At 41.4% G+C, this 19,960-nt stretch overlaps 1 protein-coding gene across 1 annotated transcript; it reads right to left on the bottom strand.

Moving 5' to 3' along the window:
• Nucleotides 1-902: 902 nt before the first annotated feature.
• On the bottom strand, nt 903-19,107 carry LOC119726557 (contactin-5-like). Its single transcript, XM_038198291.1, has 14 exons — nt 18,555-19,107; nt 17,903-17,994; nt 14,107-14,221; nt 13,428-13,600; nt 12,353-12,658; nt 11,699-11,804; nt 11,006-11,181; nt 10,331-10,468; nt 9,946-10,062; nt 9,324-9,430; nt 8,462-8,642; nt 4,115-4,238; nt 3,418-3,491; nt 903-3,173 (listed from the first exon to the last, which is right to left on the bottom strand). Exons 2-14 carry the CDS (start codon nt 17,988-17,990, stop codon nt 3,082-3,084), a joined length of 1,797 nt encoding a protein of 598 aa, XP_038054219.1. The 5' UTR covers nt 17,991-17,994; nt 18,555-19,107; the 3' UTR covers nt 903-3,081.
• Between the last annotated feature and the right edge of the window lie 853 nt (nt 19,108-19,960).

Here is a 19,960-nt window from a genome sequence, read left to right on the forward strand (position 1 = left end):
GGCAAACAAATTGTGGTCACTAGTTCCTTGTCAGCCAGCCACCTTGCGCCTGCAACTTTCCCTGCGAGGAGATTGTTGCAGTGCGAAACTGCAGAAAGCTACCAACAATTATTAATACTTGTCAAGAAAGTGATTATATCGTCACCATGTCACCCTGGTATGCATGGGCGGTGATCGAACCTGTTCTACTGGCATTATGCATGTGAACCAGCGATTGTAAACTACAACCTCGTCGGCTTTGTCTCGATCTCCGCTCATCGAAGAACAACACTCTGTTATTTTCAAAGACTGACAATTCAGTCAGTGTCATTCATTCAATCGAAAGGATCGAATTTTCGCTGGAGTTTCGACTGACGGGATTTTTTTTCAGAGTATTTCAATCTTAACTTAAAGAGTTTTTCACTCTATTCGTCTAGTCCCAATAGTTTAACTCTTTCAGTGGATTAATTAGAGAACAGCTCATCAGATCCTTGGCATCGCATCCGTCTTTTAGATGCGCACATTTTGTTCCACGAGCACCATACGCATTTTAGTTCAGACCTTTAGTATGTACATTATTAATATATTATTCATTATCACTCTAAAAAAACTGAATCCAACACTTAGGCCCCCCAAAAAAGTCTCCGGTTTCTGGTATGGAGCTTGCCAAAAAAGTGGTGCGGCGACGCGGCTTTTTTTTTTTTACCTTTTTTTTTTGCTTCAAATGTCGGCTGATGACTGCAAATGGTGCCCGACTAAACTTAGTGCAAATATATGGGAGTCCAGAGAGGCCACATAAAGCTTATTCTCAATCATAACCCCATCTAAAAACACGTTAAAATTGTGCTGCAGCAGGATTCCAGTCAAACCAGAGAGTTTGGCGGTTTTTAGACATCATCTTTTATTGAAATTTTTTTTTTCATTTTGCCGACGCGCATGGCTACGGCGACGCGCGCGCATACCAGAAACCGGAGACTTTTTTTTTTGGCCTTACATAGGTTCGGCCGTTCAGTGACCACACTTTGAAAATGTTGAATCCAGCAATGCATTTTACCTGTTAAATCCAACACTTTCGAAGTTAACACTGTAAACAAGTGTTGAATTAACACTCAAATTGGATTTTAAAATTTAAAATGCTGGATTCAACATTTAAAATGCTGGATGTCACTGACCGAATCTAACCTATGTAAGTGTTGGATTCAACAAAAAAAAACACCTCGAATGTGGTTGCCGGAATGCAAAGGTTAAAAATAAATCCTGGAAACAATCAAAATCATCACGCCAACGTTTTTGGTGTTTGCTTCTGACTTGAACCTTAGTATAAATAACTGCTAGGAACCAGAAGTCAATGCCTCAAGCAAAGGAGGTTTGAAAACCGTGCATCGGCAACCCCAATGTCGCTTTACAGAAGATTACATTTCTCTTCTTGATTACACAATCTATATGTAAATACAATTACCGGTATAGTTTTTAGTGTATATAAATATCCCATATCAATACTTTAACGCGATAATCTATTCTACAATTTACGAAATACATGGCCTACAAGTACAGTTTGTTTAAACCTAACTTAGCAATGAGTAATTAAGTCTTCCTATCGGAGTATATACTCTATCCAACCATTTCAATTAAACACTGTCAATTGTACATAAAGACCATTATGTACATAATATGTAGAGTTCGTTTTCAGCGTGTATAGCCCACACAAAGTATAATTGTATGGGAACAAATTCTTCTACAAGATGTCATGGGCATATTCAGATGACTGACATTGCAAAATATGGTATATTGCAACAACTCATTTCCAATTAATTCTAAGCACGTGACATAGACCCACACACAAGCAAACTACGGCCGCCAGCTCAATTTGGTTGAATGGAGCAGTTCAAAATATTATGCATGTATATCAATTGCTTTATTAGTGTGTAATACTCGAAGTAGTCTATAAATGGGTTATATTAAAGTAGGAATCCAAGCATATAGAGTTAGATAAATATTGCGGTATACACACGGCATTTGTTTTTGTGCAGCCCATTATGTAGAGATACAAATCTATTATTTTGGATACACATCCAAGGCCATAATTAATTTAGCACTAATGTTAATATCATTCAATCCATGAACAATTTAATTTTCACTGTCGTCTTGAATTTAAGTTACAAATAGCAGAGTTGCAAATGAAATATTTTCATGAAGCTATATAGACCTAGAATTGCAATTAAGTTGCTCCAGGCGTAGTGCTTATACAAATCGGGATTAATGTTCCAAACGAACATAGTTTGGGGAATCTTAAAAGAGATACTCTAATTTGATTGTCTATTTCAATTTTACACGATAACAGTTTTCACGAGGAGACAATGCAGACATACAATAACCAAATTGAATCCCTTTCGAGTTGCGGATTGATCCATTCGCGAATGGGAAACTAGGTACATGTGTATATTATCAACGAAAAATATCAACGATTTTGTTAGAAATAATTATACATGTACTACCTATATAGGCGAATAGTTAAGGGGGAAAAAATGCATCTTTGGGCAATTTTTGACCTTTTCATGGGGGGCAGAGGAGGTGCGGTAGGCAGAGATTTGGCACAGCTCTAGCTTCAGATTCGCTGCTATCATAGACCCCGCCTCTGGTTTATCCAGGGATGGGAAAAATCTTCCCGTCCGCGACCGAAAAAAAGTGAAATGCAAGGAGTTAGGGCCTACATATTTGCTTGAAAGCGCGCTTGAAATGCAGCCTATTTTACACAATGAATACGTCCACACCAACGTTAAGGCCTACATCAAAAAAAAAATCACAGATCGAATGTAAAATTGACAAAACTGTCAGGCACAACTCCTTCTTCCCGTTTAGTTATTTCCCAAAGTGAATCGGGGATACTTGTTAGAGGTTCGCACAAAGACCTTGTTTGGTATAATATGAGTGAAAGAAATAGGCATAACTGTATCGCAATCAAATTTAATCTCAGATCATGCATATTCACACCATAAGCCCCTCCTCCCCGGGAAAAAAAAAGAAAAACAATATCCACTTTCAATATTGCGCCATACGTTTGCAACTGGTGCACACACCATGAAACTCAGACTTTGTAGGTTTTTAGACCACATGGTTGGCATTGCTCTGTGATGGTCCTGCGCCTGCGCCATGTTGCTGGCGAGCCACTGTTTTCACGGTCTTAACCTTTTCAACTGCAGTAATGAGAGAGAATAAAAGAGGGAAAAGAAGTTTTTATCTGCACAGAAAAACAAACGACATGCACTAAGGCTCTGAAGGCGTAATCAATCCAACTATATGCAAGAACTTATGGGAATCTATAGCTAAATGAAACGATAGATTTGTTTGTTTTTGGTTGTTGTTGATTTTTTGGCAACTATCTACTCGGTTCTCAAAACTAGAGACGCCAGTTCTGCCTATCCAACGCGTGCAACATACCTTTTGGCGTATTGTTCCCTCTTCCTCCCCAACCGTCATCTTCATCTTCATCATCGGGCTCGTAACCATTTATTCTGAAATCAAGAGCATATGCATATTATCACAATGCAGAGTGTGTGCCCAAAAAAGTGCAACATTCAGAAAACAAATAATTAAAAGTGATTCTTTTTTTTTTTCTTCAATGAAATTATATAAAGCCTGAAAATTTCTCAATCCACTCCGTTTTACACAATTCCATTAGGGTCCCAGATCCAGAAATACAATCAATTAAGTGAATGTGTACATTTTACTCGGACCACTCTCACTCTCATATCCCAGGTGAGAGTGGCCCAAGTAAAATTTACACAAACACATATCTTCCCAACTCTTTCCTTGCAATTTTATTGAGGAGTGAAAATAAACGTGTACGACCAATTTCCAACACAAACGCAAAAACAATGTCTTGCTGTGTTTTTACAATAAAGAAAGATGTAGTACGTGCGCTAATGCTTTAAATTATATTTAAACCATAATCTTTTCGTTTTGAGAGGTACGGTACTTACATGAATTAGCCATAATTGTTTTTTGGAATTTTCAGTGGGAAAACAACGTCGATTTCTATGAGGAACCGATTTCAAGGAAATACCAAATGCAGAAATCTGCTAAGTAATATTAGGCCCAGGTTATCCACTTTTTAAAAAAAATAACATGAACGTACTGGTCACGGATGCAAAGTATGATACACATGATGAGCGGAGTGGACACACCCAATACTATGACGCAGTATAACGCTGTGTTGAACAAGTTCCAGAGTGTGGGTGATCTATAGGGGCGGTAGGTATCTGCAAAAGTACACACACACAAATGGAAACCCAAGATTGAGTTAATGCAATAAGAAATTCAAGGAAAGAAAACCTAAATTGTGTGACTTTCCCCACCCCCCTCCCAAAAACAGTGAGCCACGTACATGATGCGTCATTTTGAGTAACTCAAGGTGAGTCGAAAAGAAAATTACCGAATTTGAAATATATATATATATTATTACATATGTGGCTCGCTCCATTAAAAAAAAACACCATATTAGGGATGAAGTACATGTTATTGACTATAAACTGTGAACATTTCACGTAATTTGCGTACCCTATTCACAAGTTATTTCCATTTTAATACAAATATCACAATTCACTTGTCCTGTATACTGATCATTTACCAATACGCATTGATGAATACCCTTACAAATACAATGAACCATGGTGGTTTTCCTACCTCCACGAACGAACGAAAACTTGGAAAGAAAAACAAACAACCACCACCATCATCGTTTCAGAAAAAAAAACTTCATTTGTTCCCCATGTTACAACTGATAATGTAGTAACCAACGGATAATGTATCACCAACCGATAATGCCACACAAATTGACCGATACTGTATCACTAACCGAGAAATTGACCGATAGTGTAGTAAAAATGTACTACACTATCAGTCGATTGTTGTTACAGTAGGGAGGTTTCGCAAGCGAACGGATACGCTTACACTTACGCTTAGCTATCCGTATCCGTTTTTTACTTACGTGTAGCGAGCGAGATATGCGTGTCGTCTGCACGTTTAGCGGATAGTGAGTGGCGTATGACGTCATACGTGCAGACGACACGCATATCTCGCTCGCTACACGTAAGTAAAAAACGGATACGGATAGCTAAACGTACGGTGGCCCACAACTGTCACGGCAAGCGCAAAAGCGCCACGGCAAGCGCAAAAGCGCCGCGGCAAAAGCAAAAGCGCCACGGCAAAAGCAACAGCGCCGCGGCAAGCGCAAAAGCGCCCTGTCAAGCGCAAAAGCGCCCTGGCAAGCGCAAAAGCGCCGCGGCAAGCGCAAAAGCGCCATGGCAAAAGCAACAGCGCCGCGGCAAGCGCAAAAGCGCCGCGGCAAAAGCAAAAGCGCCACGGCAAGCGCAAAAGCGCCGCGGCAAGCGCAAAAGCGCCCTGGCAAGCGCAAAAGCGCCGCGGCAAGCGCAAAATTAGCGCCGCGGCAAAAGCAAAAGCGCCGCGGCAAAAGCAAAAGCGCCACGGCGAAAGCAAAAGCGCCACAGGTTTATTGGGAAGGGGCGTAATCATACATGCCGCTACTACATCAAAAAATAAAATGGGAAGGAGAATGGCCGCCACCAGGAATTCTTATTAATCACAGAATTAAATTCTTTGAGAAAGTGATTTTATTGCTGAGAAAATAGCAAGGAAAACCGGTCAGTGAAGCAACGTTCAGGGACTGATAAATCGTCGATATTAATTTGTTGTAGGATGATTCCAAGATTATTCCAAGAGAGTTCCTGCCGTGAATCAGAGTTTATAAAGGAGAGGGAAAGTAGGACTCGCTATATCAGCACCATCAGGGCCGTTCCTCATTTCTTTACATTTCGTGGGATGCAAACAATTACGAGGACGGGAGGCTCTGTGAGCTGAAGCATTTGTGAAGACATGTTTTTTTCCCTCCGACTAGCATGCAGAGAAGAGTTCCGTTAATTTGAGCCTTAGTTCACAGGTGTGTATACCAGTGTATGCACGCAAGTGAGCTGCCCAGAGTGTATGAGTTAATTTTTTTTTCTTTTTCAGTATATCATACAAATCTAGGAACTCGATTAAGGCTCTCCTGCAGGGCTGCGGCAGTGGGTGGGTAAGGCTTGTCAACACGTAACTCGCCCGCGGGCCCATGAGGTTAGAAATTCCCAGAGAGCGGGAATTTCAAAACTCTTCCCTGAACGTTGCTTGCACTGACATGTTTTCCTTGCTATTTTCTCAGCCATAAAATCACTTCTCAAAGAATTAAAGTCTGTGATTAAAATAATTCATGGTGGCGGCCATACTCCTTTCCATTTAATTTTAGATGTAGTGGCGGCATGTATAATTACGCCCCCTCCCAATAAACACGACTGAGTTGAAGATAACTCACAAATCGAGAAATGGATCGTTCTATTAGACAGTTGCAACGCTTTCGACAGAGGAGGTTAGGTCGTGGATTACATGAAAGAAACGTAACACAGGTGAAGACTTTGGATATAGAATAAGAAATAAATAAATTAACTTCAAAAGGGGGGGTAAGGGAGAGACATGGGAGAAGTGTTTATCGTTCAGATGCACAGTTCTAAGCTCTTCTATGAAAATTTGGTGGCTCTGAAAAGAGCCGTTTGCTTTGTTTCGAGTGAATACAGAACTATTTGATGCCGGAAACAAGCCCTCTTTCTGCCCTGCAGGCTGATTCTGCGAGGATGTGGAAGACTGTCCACAGGGCAACTTATCATCGCTATCGCTAAGCATCATGAGGTCTTGTTCGGCTTCTTGGTTTCTTGAGCCTGGGGTGGGTGGGCCAATGAGTTCTAGGTTCTAAGTTAATTTCTTTCTTTCTTATTCTATATCCAAACTCTGGGCAGCTCAATTGTGTGCCTACACTGGTATACACACCGGTGAACTCATGGGCGTCGCCAGGATTTTTTTCTAGAGGGGGGCAAAACATATTTTTCCAAAACAATTCTTGGATTTCTGAACAAATTCTCGATTTGAACAGATTCTCAGTTTTAGACGGGGGCAGGGACATTTTGCCCCCCCCCCAACTCATTCAATTTACACCACTATGACTTCGCGCCTCTTTTTCTTTTCTTTTTTTCTTTTTTTTCCCCTTCCTTTTTTGTGTGCTATTCCGGGGGGGGGGGAGCGCCCCTTGCCCCCCCCCCTCGCGACGCCCATGGGTGAACTAAGTCTCAAATTAACGGAACTCTTCTCTGCATGCTAATCGGAAGGGAAAAAAAACTCTTCAAAAAAATGCATCAGCTCACAGAGCCTCCCGTCCTCCCTAATTGTTTGCATCCCACGAAATGTAAAGAAATGAGGAACGGCCCTGATGGTGCTGATAGTGAGTCCCACTCCTTTATAAACTCTGATTCACGGCAGCAACTCTCTTGGAATAATAATTATCCTACAACAAATTAATATCGACGATTGTTTTTACTGAACGTTGCTTGCACTGACCGGTTTTCCTTGGCCTTGGTATTTTCTCAGCCATAAAATCACTTCTCAAAGAATTAAATTCTGTGCTTAATAAGAATTCCTGGTGGCGGCCATTCTCCTTCCCATTTTATTTTTTTGATGTAGTAGCGGCATGTTTGATTACGCCCCTTCCCAATAAACCCGTGGCGCTTTTGCTTTCGCCGAGGCGCTTTTGCGCTTGCCGTGGCGCTTTTGCGCTTGCCGTGGCGCTTTTGCGCTTGCCGTGGCGCTTTTGCGCTTGCCGCGGCGCTTTTGCGCTTGCCGTGGCGCTTTTTCTTTGGCCGCGGCGCTTTTTGTTTTGCCGTGGCGCTTTTTCTTTTGCCGCGGCGCTTTTTCTTTTGCCGCGGCGCTTTTTCTTTTGCCGCGGCGCTTTTTCTTTTGCCGCGGCGCTTTTTGTTTTGCCGCGGCGCTTTTTGTTTTGCCGTGGCGCTTTTGCGCTTGCCGTGGCGCTGTTGCGCTTGCCGCGGCGCTGTTGCGCTTGCCGTGGCGCTTTTGCTTTTGCCGTGACAGTTGTGGGCCACCGTATAAACGTAAGTGTAAGCGTATCCGTTCGCTTGCGAAACCTCCCTATTATCGGTCTTACCCGAGTAATGTAACAAATATTGACCGATAGTGTAGTAACGTTTGCTACACTATCGGTCAATTTCTGTTACATTATCGGTTAGTGATACAGTGTCGGTCAATTTGTGTGACATTATCGGTTGGTGATACAATATCCGTTGGTTGCTACATTAATCAGTAACATAGCTTCAAAATTGTATTCCATGGATTTGCTAATGGCTTCTTTGAGTAAAAACATGCATAACTTCTGATAGCATGGACCAATTTCAGTAATTTGTTTTTTTCTCACGCGATTGTCAGAACATTCTCGTTTTTAATACAGGCTTCATTGATGTGTCAAATTTAATTGCAGTTTAAAGGGAAAAACAATCCTGAATCCAGGTCACTTTCATTCGGACTCACCTTGTATATGGGGAAGGTTTACAGTAAGCCTCACAACTATCGACAACGAATACAAAAAAATCACCTTTGGGTGCCAAGTTGAAAGAGTAGGTATCAGATTCATTTTGAAAGCTGCCATTATTATAAACGGCGACGACCCGGAAGTAAAATTTGGCGTTCCTTTTGAGATGTTTCAGGATGCAGGAGCTTTCCCTATAGCAGTCCTTCCGTTTCGGTTTGATGCTATCTGAACGCTGGTACCTCACCTTAGAAGATCAAGAGAGCCAGGAAATGCATAGTTATTGTAATTCCTAGTAATGTACCCGTAAGAAGACCTTTTCCATCATTAGGTTTACATTAGGGAGACCCCGGGATTAGGAAGACATTTCAATGTCTCATAATGTCCCAACTCCTGCTTTAGAGGCAAATTGTTAATGTCGCAAATAGGCTAAATCGATTGCTCGTGGTTCAAAACATAAATATACCAATATATTCGTTGGGGTATAGATAAGGCAAGGGAAAATAGGGGTTAGGGGTATTTTAAGTTAGGGAGAAATTTTGTTTTGCACAACCCAATCCTATCGGAATGTTCCCTAATAAAGGTACCATTTCCCGTAAAAATGATTTCTTTATTATAATTATTTCGTTCTGTTCTTTTATATCTTTATTTACTTTGGACTATGATCAGTTTGCCAGCAACAGGCAGAAAAGAGCACGGATCCAGCACTCACAGCCTACTTGGTACACGGGGGTCTACCCGATGTTCCCCAATACCTATGGTTCCCAATACCGATGTTCCCTGAAATTCTTAGGATTAGGGTTAGGGTTATATGGTAAGGATTTCGGGGAACATCCGTATTGGGGAACATCGGTATTGGGGAACATAGGTATATGCACCCGGTACATGCCCATTGTGCATGTATAATGATCATGACTTGATAACGAACCTTAAACCCAGTGAGGCGATCATCGTCGATTGGGTTCCATGAAATGAGGACAGATTCCCTGCTTTGGATACTGACTCTGATTCCAGATGGGCTAACCCGTGGATGCTCTGCACAGAAGAAATTAGGGAAAACAATTAACAAACATGAGTTTTCAATGTTTTTGCCTTGTCTGTAGGCCCTATCGGTGAATGATCAGCACACAATCCTATTCGAATATTGCTCGTCTCAATCGCCTAATCCAGGATAAGTGTTGACGTCTAATTTGTCATGTGGTAATTTGATACAAGCGTGAATACCTATAATAAGTGACTCGGGCTCAGTACTTCCATGCTTGCACGAGCCATGCGCGGGAAATGCAAGTACCCACAGCCCATTGCGACGAATGCGTTTCCTTCGCAAGTTTTTGAGATAAGGATGGTCATATGCCATTGGATAAAGTGCGGTGGGGACTCTATGAAAACAATGAGGCAATTGTCAATTACTCGAATTTGTCATTGTAATGGTTAGACTTGTTCTTGCCGCACCGGCTTGCACAGGCACGAGTCAGAACATAATATTGAGCGACTGGAAACGAGTCAAACAAACAGCTTGCTGTGAAAACATCGTCTGCTTTTAAACATACCCGTTACATCCAAGATGGCGTTGGCCATGATCTGCCCGTGGACGTTCGATGCTGTGCACTGGTAAACCTTTCTGTCTGCCATTGTGACGTTATTCATCAGAACTGATGAAGCACCGTCTTTGGAGGGGAAAAAACACTATTTATTTAGTAAGCTTCACTCACATCAATCAAATGTAACCTCGAATGTGAAGTCATTGTTTATTAACGTCACAAATAAAAAAATACTTGTTGCCCAACAAAAAATAATTAAAAGGCTGCAATGACCACAAACGAATTTGACTTTTCCAGGATGCACTTGTGGGTTAATCAGGGTTATATAGCGCCACAAACACCTGCTTTTCCAAATTTGTGAATCGCCCGAATTGTCGCCTTGTTATGACCTTACCATATTCTGGTTTGTGTACACCGTTCTCCATCCATTTAATGTCTGGTTCTGGCTTGCCACCCGCCTGACATGACATTGTGGCCCCTTTGCCTTTGTAAACAGTGGTATCCTTAGGCTTGACGATCCAGTAAGGTGCAGCTGTTAAGGGAAACCAAAATGCCAACACTATACAATTTAAAAGATAGGCTTACTTCTATCCGTTCTATCATGGATCAACGAAAACGTATGTTGTGTCTTGCCTTCGCTTTGTCGCACAACTTCACACTATTTGTAGACAATATTCCCACAAATCTAATCGAATTAAATTCAGCACCAGGAGTTTAGCACGCAAATGAGGCAGCATTATGACACTGCTGAAGCCCAGCAAAGATAGATGGGCTGCGCGCATCCAACCGCAAAAAAATATAAGCATTGCTATACCACTTTCATGTGACAAGTTCAATATATCTAGAATAGCACTGAGCCGAGATTGGATATCCATCATGACGTCATTCACGATGGTCATAACGTCACATGCGCAGAGAGCTAGAGGAGTTCATGCAGTGCTGTTGGGCTCGTCCACCCACAGGCCATTTCTGCTGTGGGCAAGATTGTGTACGGATTCAATAAGCTATGATAATATATCGGCAGTCTTTATACAGACATGAAGGAATCATCAAGGCAATATCCCTATACCTTCAATATGCAAAGCTGTGGTTTGATTGACTTCCCGACCATTCGTTGACCAAGCCGTGCACGTGTAGTCGCCATCGTCGTGATCAAGCTGCACATTGCGCACAGTGAGTACGGCCCCCTCAGCAGCTTGGAATGATGGGTAGTGTTGGCGGCTCCAACGGACAGATGGTGTTGGACTGTCAAGAAACGAAGCAAATAAAACCAGATTATATAAAATAATAAATGGCCAAGCCGACGGTTATTATTCAGTTCGCTACCCGGTATATACTTTTCGAATTCTTTGCGGCGCAACAAAATAATTCAGTTCTCACAGAAAAGACTGTTTCATGCCCATCCGCCTTCCATAATCGATAATGTAGGCAGCTGTACCCTGTCTACCTCTACGCTCAAGGCGTATCTGTTTGTGTGTGTAAAATCAACCCAAAATAGTAGTTCTAATAGTACAATTTTTTTAAGGGTTGCAGACGCCCCAAAACACACAAAATGTGTCAAAAATAAAACATACAAGTGGAAACCTCGTTAGGAGAAAAATGTGAATTGTTCAAAAGAAGTACGGGCAGTACCTATATTGTCAACTTAAAGGGTTTCTTAATTACACGGAAGAATAATCATTATTTCACAGTGACGTAAGTTAGAACCCTAGCCTGCTCTTTCATTACTTGAAGCGCATATTCCTTCGTATAATGAACTTACTTTCCAACCGCAAGACAATAGAGCTTCACGTCTTCACCGACCAACGCCTCGACGACTGGGGCCCACTCCAGTATCTCTGGCGGTTGCAGGGGGACTCCGACGGTTGCTGCACAAAAAAGAATGGAAGCTATACAGTAATTCTGTATGAGCACTTCCAAGTCAGTACCGGCCAAAAATATAGAAGGCTGGGTGTCCGAGTTAGTTCTCCAAAGTGCCGCGCATTGTTTATAAACTTTATAAAGAAAATACCACATTAAGTGTACCCAACTATAACTGTCTCATTACGTACATGTATGTGTCTTGATCTCCCATCACGTAGCCATCATGGACTACCGGAGCCCGGATGGGTAACTTGTAAGACTCGCCCCAAATGTCTAAATGGGTCCATGCACTTGTCCATTACATTCAATGTAATGGAAAGAATGTAATTTTTAAGGACCTTATCTGGCCCTTGGTAACTATTGAAATGGTTGCGGCATTGATGATACTTTTTTTAAATACTGTAAAGGGTCTATCCAGCCCTTATACACCAGTCTGGCTGTAGTAGCTACAAGCCTGCCTCCACGATTGATAGTAAACATCAAAGTTTTGTCTACCTCATCACTACAATAATGATTGAGATTGACGACTAGTCAGATCACATGTCCTGCTTACTTTCCTCAACGACAACTTCTATTTCCCGAGAGTATACGGCAGCGGGTATGGCCGGGGACTGTACTTCACACACATAAGGTCCGCTGTCGGAAAGTGACGCATTCAGAAGCACCAGCCCACCGGCGCGATCTTGAACCATCTTGCGGTCCGGATCCCACGATGAGCCGTTGACGAACACCGGTTGCCCGTCACGGGTCCAGGAGATGGCGGGTGCTGGCTGTCCGTCCGGTGCGTCGCAGGCCAGCCTCAGCCAGCTGCCCTCGCTCACGTTGTAGTTTTTGGTGTCGTCATTGAAATTGTTCAAAACTTAACAGAGTCAAAAAATCAATAACCACCTTCACAAATTGAGAATTAAGTAATCGGCACATGAAATACTGCAGAAAGCAACTGTTTAACAATGATCATTCTACTTAACATCCATCATGGCCAGTAATAAGACAAATCCGGCAGTATGTGGCTTAAGTTTAGGGCCTAACCATTCCAATGAAGTAAGGCCAACTCAAACGACATCAAACTTAAAAGTATACTTCTTATTTTGCCATCTATAAAAGGAATCAGAAAGTTCAGTTTGCAACAACTGGCAATGCTGTAAAACTTAATGTTGTGATTTACTCTGATTTCCAACCAAACGAGGCCCGAATTTCGTTATTTTGTGGCGCTTTATGACGTATGACCAAAGAAATTATGCAAAAAAGGAACTGTCGCAAAGTTGTCCATGTAATCACTTCCTTTTCCATTTATTGGAGGTTAACTTCAGATCGTACTCTAGCTTCCTGTAAGTTGATCTTTTGAATGCTTTGTGCATCAGTTCAAGAAATGCAAACAAAATTTGTTCAGGCTTTTTGAGAGAAAAAGTTTAACACCTTTAACACCTTTGTGACATCATGACCTTCAAATGAGCAAAGAATGCGTTTTTCTACGATTAAACTATGGGAAACATTTATGTTTTAAAAATATTCAATATGCTCTACCATCTGCCAAGAAAAAGCTTTGGATGGAACACATCACATACACCAAATAATGTAACATACAGTTCTTTTTTTGGAGGGGGTTTGCAGACTCATTTCAAACTTACAGGCAAACTGCACTCTGGCGGTGTTGGAGACTGCGGTACCCAAGTAATTGGTAGCAAAGCAGGTGTAGTTCCCTATGATGTCAGCCTTACTCGCTGACATCAGCACCAATGACTCATTCCTGCTGGAGTTATTGGTTTGAAACACTGTCTTGCCATTGCGCTCCCACCGATATCTGTTCAGGGATTTATTAATCACCAAAATAGAAAGAAAACAAATAATGAAGATATAATTTATCGTCGTTATTTGTTTCCTTAATTCAAATTATGTGGTATATAGGCCTATAGGGTTTTTTTTTTCGATCCGATCCGGTCCGACGGAGTCGATAGAATTCGATTCATTTCGACTGAATTCTTCGACTTCGACTTAGTATTCCTTTCGGAGTTTCGGTCTCTTACACCACACACACACCAACTAACAAACTTAAATTTAAAGTCCAAAATTACATCAAATTTCCAATGATTCATGACATACTAAAAATCAGACTGGTAGAATAAAATACACGCGTAAAATAGACAACAAAATAACTACAACATCACATCAAAATCAATGTCTGCATGACAATGAATTTTTTTTCGGGGGAAAAATGTATGAGTAGCAGGCCTATAGGGAAACAAAATCGCCTATAATATGAACCGCAGGCAGATTGTAAAACTGCACAGAGGAATGGCGTTTACTTACGTTAGAGGTTGCGTGCCATTCGCCTGGCATGGAAGCGAGAAAGTGGGCGTCTGCGATCCATAGTGACTGAAGTAGTAGATCGAAGTGCTCGGCTGTTGTGTTAATTTAGGTTGTGCTGTATGGGAGTGATAAAGAACATCACATGCTTTCTCTGTTGTGATCCATTATAATGTGTTTTTTTCCCAACTGATTGGAACTTGCAGCAGTTTATTCGGTAGTTTAGGTCCAAATATGGAGACAGCCGTTTGCTGATATATATTTTTTTTTCAAGGGGAGGGGAACTTTTGGTTTAAGAAATACGAAACAGAGGTAACGCGCACCTTCTGACTCTTTGATACGTTGTTCTTGACGAAACTTGCTTTGTAATTTTTATTGGGAGTTCCATGATAACAGGAACACTACCACCTACCTGGGGCCACAGCATCCACACCTAGTCAGTTGACACTGCAATGAATGAGGCAATGAGGTTGATTTCGGAATCGATTGCCTCCACCCAAACTGAAGCTATGCCTGTGTACTCTCTGGAATTAATTACACCTTCACATATAAAGGCTATTCGTCGTCAGAACACCCTCAAACTGGCCAAAAGGCAGATGATCCAACAACCTGATACCGACTCTCACAGCGAGCGATAAAAAGCAAAGGATATCTCGTACGTACTTTGCTATCCAGGTGAAGATGCTCCAAGAACAGCACCCACTCACAACATCGTGCATGCATGGGCATCAGACAGATGGGCTAAGGAGTGGGACGAATCCTCTTAAAATCCCCACAACTACACCAAGCCTCCAACAACCAAACCACCTGACCTCCTAGTCAAGATCCCTAGAGGATGTTTCAGGAGGAAACTAACCAAGTACCAAGTAGCTGGATGTTGCCAGTAAAGAAAAGCTTGCACCGCCTACGTTCTGGGTTTGGACGGGAAAATGCCTCATTCCTGAAGAAAATTGGAGCCAGGCCATCAGATCAGTGGCAATGCGGTGCTCCTCAAACTATTGACCACATCATCACCTCGTGCCAAGTATCCCCCCCCCCCGTGGCTACGAATGCCTCGCCAGTCTCGACGACACCATAAAATGGCTTGAGACAACTAAGATACCTGTGTAGCTACAATCCTGTACAAATCTCGCTGGGCCCTCAACCTACCGGCCCCGCCCACTCAATGCTGTCTCTCACTGCGTGGTGTGTACTCCATCAGCTGGAGAGAACAACATTGACCGGGAGAGCGGGGGAGTGGGTGACCATGGCAGGCTCAGGAAGTGTCCCAACCATTTTGGCCGTGATTTTAGGTTCTAAAGGGTTGACTCACAAGAACGAACGAATTGAACCACCATATTAAAATCATACAAGAACACATTTTGAGTTTTCTCTGCGAAACTAGCGAGGACTTTCGAGAAGGCACTGGACTCTTGTGTCCTGTCACGCACAAGGGCGTCGCCAGGATTTTTTTCAAAATTCCTATACTATTCCAGCCTATTCTCGATTGATCATTTTTCTCGAGGTATTATATAGGCAGGGACATTTGCCCCCCCCCCAACCAATTAAATTATCAGCAATATGACTTTGCGTCTCTTTTTCTTTCCTTTTTTCCCTCATTTCCCCCTTTTTGGGGGTTTGTCCGGGGGAGGGGGGAGCGCCCCCCTTGCCCCCCACCCCGCGACGTCACGCACGTGTGGACGCAACACAGAGTTTCCACATATATAGTTTCCCGTGTTGTGGACCTTATACACAGATTGAATAGAAACTCAATCTACAGATTGAAAAGAAACTCAACTGGTTTGTAGCTCTATCTTTTTTTAGCAAACTAATCAATTAAAGAAAGTAGGGCCTACACGTATACTGCAACTCCTCTCACGCACATAAAAAGGCCAACATGATATAAACCCAAGCATTAAATCAACTTAATAAAAACACACACATTTTCCCTATCAATTGGTACGAACACAGTTACTTTGATTTCATTCAGTAAACCCCTATAAGTTTTAAAATCAAAAGCCACAAGTTTATGGTGGTGGCTTATGATAATTATTTCTGTATTGGCGATCACAAAATGAAAGCTCCGAAGGAACAAAAGAAATGAAGTCTTATGAACAAAATCTTCAAGAACTAAGTACGGTAATGTAGAACATGGAACTTATACAGGAAAAAAGGTTTCAGTTTGGGTTTCAATAACGTCAGCTCTCGTGTTATATCAATTTCATCATTACTTTCTCTTTCATTAATATGTACAAGGTTCACAACCCAAAGCCAATTAACGCAAAATTATGTGGAAACTCTGTGTTGCGTCCACGCGTGCGTCACAGGACAAATTAGTCCAATGCCTCCTCGAAAGTCCTCGCAAGTTTCGACGGACATGGGAACATAATTTGTCAGTCACAAGATAATTATTCGGTCTCGAATCAAGTGCCAACAAAATGGTCAATGACAATCCATTCTTTTGTCACTGTGTATTTCCATGTATTGTCTGTAATCATTCCCATAATTAATTTTTGTTTGTCCTGACTTGTCTTTATAGCACTTTCCCGAAATACATGATGCTTACCCTAACTCCCTAGGGGGTATGCAAAATCGTATTGAAATTGGAGGATTCAGGACTGTTAGGGCTATAGTAACTGTGGTTGTTTTTTTCTGCACACAATAAGTTATTCCCTTTGCAATCTCTGCCAACTACGCCTACCAATGAAACTTTCCTTCAGAAATTGAGATTGTCTGTAGACAATGTGAGACATCTGGGTTTCTTCGGAATAACAGCATGGTGAAGAACACATATGCCCACACTATTTTTGCGAGATCAGTGTAAAAGCTTGTTTCCCTTGGAGTATCCGATGAACCATCCGGGGGGGGGGGAAGGAGTTTCATAATAGACTATCCCCTCAAAAACCCCGCTTGAACCATCTAGTTGTAACAAAAATAATTCCAGCGGAATGTAAACTACAGCAATTGTGAAAAGGACCATATTGAAAACCTTACCATCATTTCCTACTATTTTGAAAGCAAGGTTTTTTAACAGATCACAAATACCTTCATCCATTTGCAAAATAATATCCCTATTATATTCCGACTTCACGACCGATTGACTAAATAAATTAAAGGGCCCATGCCATGTATTGTTTTTAATGAAATCTTTGGAAATGCACATTTGTGTCCCATTAAATCCTATTTTCAATTTCCGTTTTGCCATTTGTAAGGGTATTTGGTGCCTTATGGGTTTTTATGATGATGAAAATTTCCATATTCATGAGCAAAATGTGATATGCGGAAACCTCAATGTTATAGCTATTTCAGCACCAAAAGTTGCCAACTGTTGGATATTTCGCTGTCGTAAATTTTCTTTTCTTTGGTGATTAGTTGCAGTACGTCAATGAGCAAACTTTTCTCACAACCATTTTTCAATAAGTAAATTTATGAGTTGCACAATTTGAACCAAAAACCCCTAAACTGAAGTGTCTTTCTGAAAATAATGACATCACAGGAACAGCACCCTTACTTTTCAGGAAAAGCATAGACAATTTGAAATGTTTAAAGAGGTGCATTTTTTTCCATAAAAGTAACCAAAAGGGAATGTCAAATATTTTTCATATACGTTTTAAGAGGAGTAGAAAGTTGCACAAAATATGTTCCTCGGGAAAATTCACTTCATGACCCCTTTAAGAAACCGATCACTGTAATAAACATGTCCTTGTCCGGAATTAAGATCACGCCCCCCCCCCCCGACAATTGAGGTGATCTATAGTTGCAGTCGTAAATGCACATTTCTGCAAACTAAAGGGTGGGTATGAAATAAATCTTCACTTACAGTATGGTTGACAATGACTTGGACGGCCTTTAAGAACGACTAGTATCAACAGCAGGCTTGCAACAGTCCCTCGGTGTAAAGTCTCCATACCCCTTGATAGGTAATTAATTCATGAAACAAGTGCAATTTAATGGCAAAGAAAAGGAGTTCGGGAAAGTTCGGGAACATTAAGTAGAAGTGTTGGTCAAAACGTAGAATTTCCAAAAATGCGTCACTTGACACAGCTTAGGAAATGGCCTTCTTTTATTGTTTTCTTGAAATTGACAGCATGCCTAAAAGAATAATTTCACAGGGAGTTTATTTTGCCATTATATTTATACCAAGTATGCTTTTCAAGAATAATTTGTCAATTATTTTTTGGATAGCTGCAAACGATCGACTTTGCAATTAATCCTTTTTCTTCGCAATCTGTCTCCACATTTCAATGCAAAACCTCGTTCAATAAATGTCTTTAAATAAGCAAAGCTGTAATAATAATTACAGGAACTAAGGTATATAGTACATCACAGCCCAGAAAACTGTCATTTTCTTTATTGCTTTCATGGTGTATTTGGTGCCCGACGTAAAACGGTCTCCGTCTTGAAAGCTTGTGAATGCCTATGAATTAAATCTCATTTAAGTAGAGATAACAATATTTCAGGCGAATAATTACCTCGTGATGAGCTTGTCATTTAATGATACACAGTCGACCAACCGCGGCTCATTGAGCACTCTTCAAGAATAAATGAGCGGTTATTAATATTAACTTGAAATGGCGTAAAAAGTTCCAGCTTTGTCCTGTCTTCGTTGCGTAGTTCTGTAACACAAAGGTCCGAGTTTCATAGAGGCAGAAATTGCAATGAAACAACTTTGCCAAATCTTCTCTGAATGTGAAAGCACCCTCCCAATGCCGTGCCTCCAAGCAGCAAAATGATTGGCTCATAAAGACTCACGTGACCAATTACCTCATGGTTTCTGTGCGTACATTCGTGTTATTTTTGAAAAGCTCTTTTCGCTTTCATTGCAATGCTTGTGTTTATCGAACGACACATTTCGCTTTCTAAACGGGAAAAGAAGATAAGTCACGAGTGTTATCAGTGAGATGTTATTCTTTTGTGGCAGGATCAAAATGTATAGATGCAACTTCAACAATAATGCGGCCACTCGCTCGACTCGTGCGGTTTTGTTTCTTAAGTTAATCTACATATCCCGCTTAATCAGTCACCATTATGATCGTAAAAATCGTGAAACTTCCGCCAACTCCACCCCGCCCCACGGTCCCCAGCCCATCATGCAATGTTCCACGGATAGTTTCCCGGAAGTACTTTAATTTTGTGTAATAAAACACACAGAGAAGGTCAGATTCAGAACATTTTTTTGGGGGGGGGAAACATTTTGGTCCCCAAAAAGTGTGTCCCCAAAAAAATTACAGCGTGGGGTTCGGGGCCCGCTTAATTAAGGGCCCGAAATATTTTTGGATTATAGATGCTCTGTGGTGCGATCTGAGGCGATTTCTTACCACTTTAACCAATGGTTTTTTTTGTTTTAGGAAAAGATGGTGGTGTACTCATCTGCCTGCCTTTAATGCGAAGTCACTAAAAAAAAAATTGGAATCGTGGTTTTTTTTGGGGGGGGGGGCATGGCCCCCTTTAGGCCCCCCCCCCCTCCTGGATCCGCCCTGGCGAATTGCACAAACAATATCTTCCACTTCTGTCAGTCACAAATGAATTCACACAAAAACTGGAAACATATATAATAGCCCCGGCCTGTGATTGTTTAAATTTGCAATATTAATTTCTTTTCCCTTTGTGATCAAAATGTGCGGGTCACACAAATAAATTGACGCATCTCATAGGTCGCGGAAATGCTCACAAATAGATAGTCAATCGTCTACTTTTGTTAACCGCAAATCAATATAAATGCACTGTGCCGACTAGTACGTTGGTTGGTTAACTCATCAAGCGCTACATGTGTAGCCATTATTATTAGTAAAACGTGGGATTTCCGAACTATAAACAGAGTGGTTTACGTCATTTGTATTCGCAGTTGCGACCGTGATGTTACGTGTGCCGAGTACCA

Source organism: Patiria miniata, unplaced genomic scaffold (assembly GCF_015706575.1).
Source record: "Patiria miniata isolate m_02_andy unplaced genomic scaffold, ASM1570657v1 HiC_scaffold_2, whole genome shotgun sequence".
Lineage (NCBI taxonomy): Eukaryota > Metazoa > Echinodermata > Asteroidea > Valvatida > Asterinidae > Patiria > Patiria miniata.

Coding starts and splice junctions, on each gene's coding strand:
- LOC119726557 (XM_038198291.1), bottom strand. CDS start 17,990: ATGGAGACTTTACACCGAGGGACTGTTGCAAGCCTGCTGTTGATACTA. Junction 14,222..17,902: donor AAGTCATTGTCAACCATACT/GTAAGTGAAGAT, acceptor ACTCCCATACAG/CACAACCTAAATTAACACAA. Junction 11,182..11,698: donor TATTGTCTTGCGGTTGGAAA/GTAAGTTCATTA, acceptor GTTTCTTGACAG/TCCAACACCATCTGTCCGTT.